The 12,046-nt window shown below is 42.5% G+C and overlaps 1 protein-coding gene across 2 annotated transcripts in view; it reads left to right on the forward strand.

The window, feature by feature from the left end:
- prkar1b (protein kinase, cAMP-dependent, regulatory, type I, beta) overlaps positions 1 to 12,046 on the forward strand; it is a 108,451-nt gene that overhangs the window by 62,470 nt on the left and 33,935 nt on the right. For both annotated transcript variants that reach the window (XM_050069509.1, XM_050069510.1), the window contains one exon: positions 5,469 to 5,515. In XM_050069509.1, coding sequence (XP_049925466.1) covers positions 5,469 to 5,515 — 47 coding nt within the window. The remainder of the gene's footprint in view (positions 1 to 5,468; positions 5,516 to 12,046) is intronic.

Raw genomic sequence — 12,046 nt, forward strand, 5'->3', positions numbered from 1 at the left:
TCTTTAATTCAGTTTCTGCACATTTGCTCCATGTATTCAGTTTGCTGTTGTTAACAAAACCAAAGTGGCAGCAGAATGACGTTGGGCCAGAGACAGATCCTGAGGCGTCCATTCCCAGCACAACAAAATTAGTGTGTGTGCAGGTTTTGCGACCATGGAGCACCAGTGCGACTTGCAATTATTGTTAAAATATGAACGAGACAACTTTGTTTCCAGCTCACATTTAACGGCGCTGGGTAACAGTTAAAATTCCGCTAGCTGCCAACATTTAATTGTTGTCCGGAAGCTTCAAGTTCACAGCAAAAACAGCAACGAGCTGGGTGCCTAAGAATATATGCAACACTGGTTTGATTTATGTCGTTATAGCAATACTTTATTTTATCATAACAGTATTTGATTTAGTTTATTTTAAAAGTACTTTATGTAACTTTAATATAACAGTGGGCTATTTCATTTACCTTTATTATAACAGTACTTTAACTTTATTATAACAATAGGCTACTTTATTAACCTTTATCATAACAGTACTTTATTTACCTTTACTATAACAGGGCTTTATTTAACTTTATTGCAACAGTTCTTTATTTATTTTATTGTAACAGTTCTTTGTTAAACTTCAGTATACAATAGTGGCTAGTTTATTTAACTTTATTATAACTGTAGTTTATTTGGTAGTTTAGTATAGTAGTGGTGTTAAGTAGTTCAGATGAGATTTCTAAATATCAAGATAAATATCATGTACCTAGACACAGCATAAAAATATTCCGATAATATTTATGGGCCATATCGACCACACCTGCTGCAGACTCATTCATCCTCAGAGTGAATGCGAATTTGAACCTTTTCCATTAAATACAAACGCCAGATTTTAGTAGGTGTTAGTGGGTTTTTTGTCCAATGGAAAAGGGCTTCAGACCCATTTTCCACCAAAATACCAAAACCTTGCTTTGCACTGCCTCATTTGAATGAACCTCCATGCGCTCTGCACTGGGCACCAAAATACCTCGCAGACAAGGTCAGAAAACTACCAAATGGTTCGAGTGTTGCCTGCTCCACAAAAATAGGCCCCTTTATCTCAAAGACTGCATCTAATGCGCTGCCACTCTCTGGTTCATTTTGTCCTGCCACTTCCTTGTTCCCTCCCTTTTCCTCTCTTTGCCCCTCTCATACATTCCCTCAGTCTGCACCAGATGTCAGGTCCGTCTCCTGTACCTAACCCCAGTCATCCAAGCCCTCACTCTAGACATCCCTGGACTTTGAGGGAACACAGAGCCTAGCAGGGCTAGACTGTATTTTTCCAGCAGCCCCCCACTCAAACTCCTATCAAACACAGACACGTTTAATCACATATTGAAAACACTGAAAACACAGACAAATGTCCACTACTCTCAGATAACAGTGTGTTCACACCTGCATTAAATCACACAGGTTACACTCGTGGAGCATGCCATACAAACAACTATCGACTTTTGGACACACACTCACTTCAGTCTCACTCCCACCTACTCTAAGACAGCATCCAGGAGTATATCAGTCCTAATTTGGTGATAATAAGTCTAGCTAACTTTGCAGGGGCCCCCCAGTCCCAGACAGCCCATTGTTATATACACTATGGAGTGTGGTATACAGTATATATGGTGCTGATGTCATTGCTAATGTCTGGACTACTGTACAGCTTAGAGAAAAAAAAACCCAGCCATGCTACAAGCCCATCACACACTATTTAGACACAGCGAGGAGTTATCGACTCTGTGGCTCGAGTGGTATTTAAACAAAGGGAGAATTTGCTCTATCATAACATGCAAAATGGAGTAAAGAGGTATTTTTATTGTAATCTAACGTTAATTTCATCTTCTGTTTTTGACATGTATTTAATTTTGCAGCTTTAAGTGGTTGAAAAGCAGCATTTTATGTATGATTACATATTTAAAATATCAGATTGTAGCAGTAAATCAGTTTTAAAAGACAGACATGTTCAGCTTGATGGTGCACCAACACTTAAAAAACACCTCAGAGGCCGAGGATGTAACCCATGTTTTCCTTTTGAGCAAAGCCAAAGAACCTTAACAGTGTTAACGTCAATTAGCTTGTGTTGAAACGAGGCCTCACTGAGTACACCAGCGTGGCTATGTGTGTGTGTGTGTGTGTGTGTGTGTGTGCGCACATTCTGGTCAAATATTTGCCTGCACTCTCAGGCACAGGGGGATTGGAAGGGTGCAGGACAAAGACTGGAGCACCAAAGTGATAAAAGACAGGAAGAGTAGAAGAAAAGAAAGACAGAGTGAGAGGGAATTGAAAGAGAGATAGATGAGATGAAAGAGAGACAGAGAGAGGGAGATAGAGGAGGGCCAGGTTGCAGCAGGTTGTGTGTGTGTGTGTGTGTGTCTGAGGTCTCCACTGGGACAGACCATCAGACAGACAAGGAGCGTTTTGTGTGACAAATAGAGCTGTATGATTAACGAGCACTCTCCACTCAGTATTAATTAGCCGTGTGAACTCCTGTGAACTTTACACACAAGGCGCTCTCAGCCTTTCAACTCTTTAGGTGAAGACGCACACAAGAACACACACATAGTCATACACACCCTCACGCAATGCATACACATGCATACTTGTGTCATGTATACTCATGCATCATCACCCACTTGCACCTCTGAATGGAGTTGCATTTGTGTCTTATTGTGAGAGGTAGCTGCAGGAGAGCTTCACATTTCCCTCGAATGTGGCTGTCAGTCCATTTTCATAATTCCCCTCTGAGCCCCGTGTAACGGATACCATAATTAAAGGAACACTTCACCATTTTTCAGCCTTATCTCCAGACTGGATGCTTTCAGTGGACATTAACCAACCCAGATCCCATGGCTCGCTTCAAGGGTTAGGGTTCGCTTTGAAAGCACAGCCCCTGTCTGTGACACAACAGGGAACCAGTGAGCAAACCGGATAACATTTTGAGTTTCCAGCCATGCACATTTGATAGGTACTCAGTAATTAGTTGCAGCCAGCGAGAGACGGAGAAAACACAAAACAGCAAACAAATGAACGTAATATCCGTTGGAGCCAATAAAACTGATAAAGGATAATGTATTCTCACTACAATTGTAGCCACAGTTGCTGCTTTTTAAGTCTGGTAAGCAGATATTAGGCAACAAAGGAATAGCTTTACATTTTTGGAGGTGCTGCCAGGCAACCAGTTGAAATTACAGAAGTCGCTGCTCCTGATCAAGATATGGACAGAATCGCAATGTTTGTTCTGGGTAGAAAACGTCTTCTTCTGGGTAGAAAACCTCGGCATCACGTACAGAAACTGAAAAATGCTGCCTCAATTGGTTGGTTTGTAGCCACCAAAAAAAAAAAAAGACTCACTTAAAGAAATCCATGTTAACGTGTCCTCCGTATTTGAATGTTGTCACTGCTTTACCTAGTGGTCAGAAGGCGATTTCTGACGGGGTGCTGACAAAATGAGTAATTTTACTTGCAGAACATGGGAGTTGCTAGTTTACTACTGCCTCAATCACTAGCCCTTTTTAGATAGGAATTGTGCAAATTTGCAGGAAAGCCCAATCAGTCTTTTTTCAGCATTGGCAGTATAAAAACAAAATCGGGGAGTGCGGCAAAATGCCGCCTGCCTACTTTTGTTTATACAGAATGTGCCTTTTTCGGGGCAATGGGGGACGTGACGAAACATGTAGCTCACTGTGTGACATAAACAATGATGTGGGAGGGAAGCCGCGGCTGGTCAGTCCTTTGGCGATTCTCTCGTAAGTCAGCCCGTTCTTCACCGATCCCGTCATCTGACGGTTAATGGCCTCTTCGTTTGCGAGGGCAAGGAGGGTGTGCAATTCCTTGTCTCCCAGTTGCTCATCTTTACAGTGTCTGTCAGGTTTGCGTTTCCCTCTTGCTACTAGCTGCTCACTAATTCCTGCTATCAGCTGTTTCCTGTTTATCCACCGCCAGTGGGTCGCATGTGCAGCGTCATCAACAGCTCCTCCCACAAGTCTTCATCAGCCCCTCTCATTGCGGAAGGCCGCCTCAGTCTGTTTAAACTAAAAGGGTTCCGCCAATGTGTCTATCCTACGAGGCGGAAATTTGGGCACCTCGGATCAACTCGCCAATCCGGCTCTGTGTGTCTAAACGCTCGCAGCTTGCCGCCAAAACGGTCCAACATTCGCCGAAAATCTGGCAGTGTAAAAGGGGCTGCTTAGTGTGTCGGTAGAGTGGTGAAAATTTTCCAAATATAGCATAAGCTTAAACTAATATTAGGTTGGGGTTTTTTTGGTGGTTCTTTTCAGGTGGTTGTTTTGCTGTGACCTCGTCCACAGCAGTATGTTGCTCAGCTTCTGTATCAATAGATTTGGTTTATTAAAAACGCTAGCAAAGCTACACAGTGTATAAAATAAGCACAGCATAAACGTATAAGATGTGGAGCAGGTCGACCCAAATGCAGGAGACTGCAAGCAACAGGAACTCTAAAAGAGCAGGGAAACAGCAAACTGAAGATCACACAACCAAATCAAGGATCCAACAATGACTGAACTAAAAAGCAGAACCTAAATACAGACTAGTCTGATGAGGGGATGAAGTGCAGGTGGAATGAAAGGGTGGAGGAGCACAGGTGAGGGGAATAAGGTGATTAGGAATGGAGCTGATTGGCTGGGAAAAACTCAGGAGCAGGGAGGACTAATGAGGCTGATACAGGGCAGGTGTGTAGATGGGCAAATGAAGGAAAGGCAGCACTGGAACACAGGAGGGGAAGAACACAGTAAACAGAAACCAAGACAACACAGTCTTTTAAAGGAGACATAGATCTCAATAGCAGTACTCAATTACTGATCGGAATGTGCGTCTGTGCCCATTTAGTATAACAATATCTAGAACAGAATAAATGAAGCTGACGTCTGTGGTTGCCTTCTATGAATCTCTCCATGCTTTACATCGTACTGAGGTGTTATAGCACTGCATGCTCAGGCACCTCTGTTTCAGAGTTTCCACTATTAAGCTACACAAGCAGTAATGAGTGCTGCTGTTTGCTGGCAGAGCACCGTTTTAGATATTGGCAGGCTCAGTGAAATATGCATTCTGGAGGAGGCAGCGGCACCTTTGACGCTGGGTCTGCCCTGAAGCTTTTAGAGGCCCGCAAGTTATAAAGACCCAAAGAAACATGATAGCAAGACAAGAAGTTCAACAGTGTGTTTAATAAGGAGAAGGGATGAGGATAGAAGTAAGACTGTGTGCCTGTGTGTAGAAGTCTCAGGATTGTTTTTGTATTCCAAGCGTATGACAAATGATTTCAATCTCTTAATGCACCCATTTAGGTTTAATGGTTTAAAAATCCACCTTTGAGAACTTAAGCAGGCAGTGGAAGTAATAGGAAGTGTAAGCTTTCCTGTTGGCTCCAGGTGCCTTTCCTGCCTTTTTTTTTTCCTGCTCTCACACAAACCCCTGTGTTTCTCCTTGTGTCTCCCCTCCAGGCGATGAAGGAGACAACTTCTATGTGATTGACCAAGGTGAAGTGGATGTAAGTGGCCAACATGGAGACACAAGCACACACACAAAAACACTCATTTCTCTTTAGAGTGATTTCTTTCCATATAAAGGGGATTCCAATATGCAGCGTGCCAGGATTTATTCACCTGTTTTCAAGGATCGGATATAAGAAGGATTTTGACAGAGTGGGAAAACCCAGCCTTCTCCACTCATGGTGAGACAATGTTTCCCTCTAACAATGGACAGGTTGTATTGGATTGCCCCCATGTTTTGTTCTCCACAAAGTTCGGTTCCACTCCGATGACAATCTGAACATGGCGCTATAGAGTCCAACGCACTGTGAAGGCAGCTAAACTGAGAACGTCTTTTGTCTTAGCAAGCCTGATGGAGAGCGATAGAGTTAAGTGGAGAGATAAAACGGGAGCTGACGGAAAGTTAAACAGGAAGTGACCTTATCGGCTTACAGCCCTGAGCGCAGACACAGAGGGTAATAGAAGAGAGGAAGGTTGGCAAGCTTGGCCGAGCGTGCTGACACAGTCGGCCCACCTAAGAGACATAGAAAAGGAAGTGTATAAGTACTGAGATGGTCCCTTGATAGAGAGATTGCAAAACCCTTTCCAAACATCATTGCAATGTTTCTGATGATGTCTTGTCGGTGATAGACCCTGATTGTTTTCCACCGAGGGGAAGCTGTGTGCACATACATTGTCATGTTGAGGCAAGGTACAAGTTAAGTAAGTCAGTTAAAAAATAAGCTGAGAATATCCTCCACGCACTGGATTTTATCTCCCCAACTTTATTAGACTGAACAGGCAACATTTCGACCTTGAAATTAGACGTTTTTATTCCTCCAGGCCGGCATCAGGAGGGATTGAGGCAATATGTTTTCAAGATGTCCATCCATCGTCCAGTCCATTGTCGTAAACGCAATATCTCAGGAACGTCTTGAGAAAATTTCTTCAAATTTGGCACAAACGTCCACTTGGACAAACTGATTAAATTCAGTGGTCTAAGGTCAAGGTCACTGTGACCTCACAAAAAATGTTTGGTCATAATTTAGGAATTCATACACTAATAAAAAAATAAATAAATTACACAAAAAATAATGGAGTGATAACATATTATATCCAAAACGTTAAGGGTCAACTTCACTGTGACATCATAATGTTCTGCAAAAAACTTTTCTGGCCATTTTTCAACGTCGCACGAGAGGCGAGGAGAAGCTAGAGCTGAAGCCCACAGAGCCTGAGGAGCAGCACAGCTCAGGTTAATCACACATTCACCAATGTGGGAATGCAGCAAAGGTATTGGGCCACCACATGCCACCTGAACAGCTTCAGTGCATCTTGGCCTTGGCACCTTGGTCTTGAATATATTCCCTCATCTGGTGTTGTGATGATGGTGGCTGAAAGCGCTGTCCAAGGGCTCATTGATAATCCCTTTACATACAAAATCGTTATGCCCGTTTCAAACATTGTAAACGTTGCTGCCCTCATGCACCATTTATGTTGGCATAGATACAGCCAACAGATGGCACTCAAGGGCAGAGTTTAAAGTTTCAGACGACAACGAACGATATGATGCTGAAGTTGGTAATAATATGCCTTTTAATGGAGGCAGTATTGTAGGTGGCGTTGATCTGTGAGGCAGTTAAATACACTGCGACATGTGGTCGTATAATACTTTTCACTATATTACCAATTCATGCCATTCCGCCATTTTATGAATGTCTTTGTTGTCTCCTATGGTCGAATCTTGCTTTGACTACGCTACACTGCCCCCATGACTTCTGGTGGTACTGCTTTGTTTTGTCCGTATCTGTGAGCCTCAACATGTTGGCCCAGAATCTCCTATAGATGTTCAACTGGGTTGAGATCTGGTGACTGTGAAGTCCGAAGCATATGAATTACAACATTTTCATACTCATCAAACTATTCAGTGACCCCTCGTGCCCCCATTGATGGGGCTGAATGGCATGAAGAGACCACTCCCACCAGGATAGAAATGTTTCATCATAAGATAAAGGTGATCAATGTGTATTGTTCAAATTCAAATTCAACCTTTATTTTGATTTGGAAATACATTGAGGTAGAGACCTCGATTACAATTTAGCCAAGTAAAACAATATAAAATAAAAGCACTTACGTAGGGCGTATTCACACCAGGGTAGTCCCGGGGACTCGGTTCAATTGGAATTGCCTAAAAATTTCACACCTTCATTTGGTTCGGTTCACTTTCACTGCACTTTTTAAAGTGGACCAAACCGCCTTGATAATGTCATGCAGTTACAACAGCTGCTCGTTTGGGGGCGGTATTGCACGAAATGACCACTGACCAGGAAGAAAAACAGCATGAGGAAGAAGAAAACCCAGCTCATCAATTGGCCAGGACCGAAAACGGAAATACATCCCCTTCAGCTGGCTTGGTCACCACAAAAACACCAAACACCAAAATGCACTGCGCTCTACGTCACTTCCTCTCTTTGGTTCACTTCCTCTCTTTGGTTCGCTGGATTGTCTCCAAATTAGTTCAAATGAGTGTTCACACCACTCCAAATGAACCGAACTATTCGTGGAAGTGGATTGGAGTTTGTTTAAAGTGGACCAAATAGCGCCAGTGTGAATGCGTCCTTAGACACAGCATAAAAAAACAAAGAGAAACTCATTTAAAAGTGGCAACAAGAAGTAAAAAGCAAGAAAACCACAGTTAAAAAAAAAAAAAAAAGCATCAATGATCCCTTTTAAGGAGACAAGTGGACCCAAATCATGCAAGCAAATTGCCCTCCACATCATAACAGCCACCAGATCCTCTCACTTGTTGTGTTTCTCCTCTCTTTCATTTAGGTTTTTCCTTTAATTTGTCACCTATCTATATTGTATGAGTCTGGACAGACATGGATCCAAACTATAACTTGACATGTTGGCGGTAATCCTAGTTTAGGCCTGATGAAAGGTTGCCTGTTTGATCTAATTACGTTTTTGGTTGTTAAATTGTGCGCATATTCTCTTCTTTTTCCTTCCATGATTGTTTTGTTCTCTTTTTCACAGTTATCTTCAACATTAGGTAGTGTTGGTTAAGATCTGATATTCAGTGTGTGATAATCTTACTCTCACAATAGAGGCTTTTTACTGGGAAACATTGTTTTTAGTTTTCACCAGTAATCTTACAGTCTGTGTCTTGTTTCTTTTCAACCAGTCAGCGTGTTGAAACCACTTGATCTAGTTGGGTGTAGCAGCTTTTCCTTTTACCACAAGTCGGTCCTTACAGATCTCTCTAAGCTGTGTAACCTTAACACAAACTGTAAGTTTGGGAAATGTTTTTGCTTGCATATCCTGGGCTGATATTTGTGCTTTTTCTTATATTTACCATGATCCTTCTATTATTTATATTGGATTCACAGTTGGTTTGGAGCTTTGTCCAGCAGCTACAACGTCGCTTTATGTCTTTAACGTCTTCGTCAATGTGTTGAGGGAGGTGGCCTTCTCTGGGCTGAGACTTAAACCTCTTTCTGTCTGCCAGCAGTGAATCTTAGGCATCTGCTCCCACAGCCAGGATCCTATCATTCTGCACCCACGTTGGGGGAAGACCCCTGCCCTTGGTCTCACCCACATGCTCATCTGTGTCTCCTTCACCTCTCTCTACAATCCACCCCCCTATATCTGCAGACAGCTGCTGCCTCCCAGCCACAGCTCAGTAAACTAAACTACTTAAATCTCTGTGCCGAGGTTATTAAAGTGTGGAGATGTCTCTCATTAGACAGGGGTGTAAATCTGCTGGCATCCCATAAACTGCACAACCACTGCCACTGATGTAAACACCCCTCCATGTCTGCACACAAGTGTATTCACTTACAGACATTGGCCTGTATTTATATGGGTGCACCACAAAGGAAATTAAAGCTTTCATTCCACAAAGTGAGATGATCTTGTTGGAAAAAAATGCTATTTGTAATTAAATATTGAGTTTCTGGTAACACTTGAGTTTAAGTTCCCCTGCTTTGCATATAAAGAAATATAGAAACATATGAAGAATAGTTTATAACACTATGTGGTTGTCAGCTGATATTTAAGTGTTTATTAATGTATTTGTAAACAACTATAACTCCTCTTGTGGCCGCCCATAATGGCTGACTGGTGCATAAACAGATCATAAATAAAAACATAGCTGTAACATAACCTAGCAAATTTCACAAGAAATTTTGACGGGTGCCTACTACCGCCACCGAGTACTATTGATAGCAGTAGCTCAGTCATTGATATGTACTGCAAACTACATATACACAGTACATGTACTACAGGTACTGAGCACTATGTGGTTACAATATTGTATGTATGTACAATACATTACAATTACGGATGTTCCTGGCGACTAAACGAAAATTTTAAGTTCAACTAGTCGACTAGTCAGGCAGCTGATTTAATGGAGTTGAAACTTCTCAAACACAACATATGGATACCACCAGAGAGACGTAATTCTCTTGGATGTGTAGATGTATTTTTTATGTATGTGGTGTCAAAAATGTGATCATGGCAGCAGGTTAGAAATCTGGTGCCTCCCAACTCTTTTCAAGAAATTTCTCATCTCAGTTTACATAGGAGTGAATATGAAAAAAAATGTCTCTCCCTTTGCTTGGAGGCTCACTGAGCCAAATGTGTAGCTGTGTGTGATTCCATAGTAACATTTCTGCGACCAGCACAAATGTTCCTGCGTTTTGATGTATAAATTGTTTATGTAGAATGGAAACTGTGGGCATGACAGTGAAGTAAGAGCATTTTTTAAAAAATATTTTTGAGCCCCTCTTCACTCTAGCTCTAAAACATTCCGTGTGTGTGTGTGTGTGTGTGTGTGTGTCTTTGTACAATAAAGGTTTGGAAAAAAAAAAAAAAAAAAAGAATTCTATGGTGGATAGAACCCTTTGTGACATCACAACACACCTCTACCAAGTTTGTAAGTATGAGTGAATTCAAAGAACCTCTGGCTGCATTAGTGCATGACTTTCATTGTGCCGTTTTAGTTTAACACGCATCTTAAAATGAGCATAACAAAGATGCCAGGTGAGACACTCGAGGCAGAGTATTCACACTGTGAAAGTATGTTTTACTCTGCCATGGAAAATTTAGAAAAATTAACCAGGGAGTCTTTATTCCCAACTTTAAGTAGAGAGAACGTTGAAAGTGTAGTGCTGAAAGTGGGGGTTCAGACAGAGAGGTCACACGGCCTGGATGATGCGCTTGAATCATTGCATGATGCATATGATAGTATCAACAGCACTGTGACAGGGATGATCAAGGAATTTCCTCTGTTTGATAGAAAGGTTAACTTTCAATCATCATTGTGCAATGAAAAAGACCACCTGCAAGAGACATCAGGGAAAATCCAAGCCTGCGAGAAGGAGAGTAAGGCCTACCTCCAAGAGCTTGAAGAAAGTAGAGCTAGGGCTAAGGATATAATGGAAAAATTTCTAGCGGAAAAAGCAGAGAAAGAGAGGATTGAAGAAAAAAATCAAGCTCTCATCAAGAAGGTTGAAGTGCTGCAGAACCTTCTCAACCAGCAGAACTTGAGGGCTATTGAGAGGGAGAAAAGGCTTACATTGAAGGTGGCCGAGCTTAAAGAAAAGCTTGCATGGCAAAACGAAAAGCCCAAGGAAGCAGGGTCCACAATAGATCAGGAACCCAACCCGAAGGCTGTATCATGTAGCAAGAAAGGGGCTAGCCCAAAGACCGTCCGTTTTAACGTAGAACATGAGTATATCATTAATGAAGACTATGATTCTGGGCAGCATGAAGAGCCTCCCAAGGAGCAAAAATGCTGCGAAGACGTTGCTGAATACGCTGACGAGAGCATTATAGAAGCACAGGAGAGCAGGGCTTCTGGCAAGGGTGGGATGCTTTCACTGAACGTGGCCAACCAGAGTGGGTTCTGCCCCGTCATATGTAACGTAGCAAAGGAGTTGGCCGTTATTAATGATGATAATGATGATGACTTGGGGCAGCATGAGAACCCTAACATTGAAAACCCAGGCCAGGAAGAAGAGCTTGGATTTTATGTAGAAATTAGGGACATCATTAGGGAACGTGATGATTCTGGCCAGCAGGAAAAGCCCCAAAAAAAGAAGCGTAAAGGCTGGAAGAAATTTATTTATAATATCAAGCCCTGGCACTGGGGTAAAAAGTAGAGGCCTCCATATTTGGCCCTGGTATCCCTGGGCACCGGGGCCAAATTTGGATAGGTAAAAGGTAGAGGATAAAACTTCCTGCTGTGTGCGGTTTTCTCTGGGATGCTCCAGTTTCCCCACAAATAAAAAAAACAAAAAAAAGCCCCACCATCAGACGCTTACCAACAGCTGCCCCAGGGGTGCGTCCCAAGTCTCTTATTTTTATAGTGCTACTGCTAGCTCCTCGCTTGAACCAGAAGTCGTTCGAGGTCCGCCATCTTCTAGGCCGTCCCGTCTCTTATTTGTGCAGCGAGGAGCTAGCGCTAGGAGCTAGCATTAAGCTTTAAGCAGCTACGAGCTAGGATGGTCGAGAGGTTCCTAACAGGAAGTCTTTTTCAGCTTGAGGCC

The sequence above is a fragment of the Epinephelus moara genome, chromosome 18 (assembly GCF_006386435.1).
Source record: "Epinephelus moara isolate mb chromosome 18, YSFRI_EMoa_1.0, whole genome shotgun sequence".
Lineage (NCBI taxonomy): Eukaryota > Metazoa > Chordata > Actinopteri > Perciformes > Serranidae > Epinephelus > Epinephelus moara.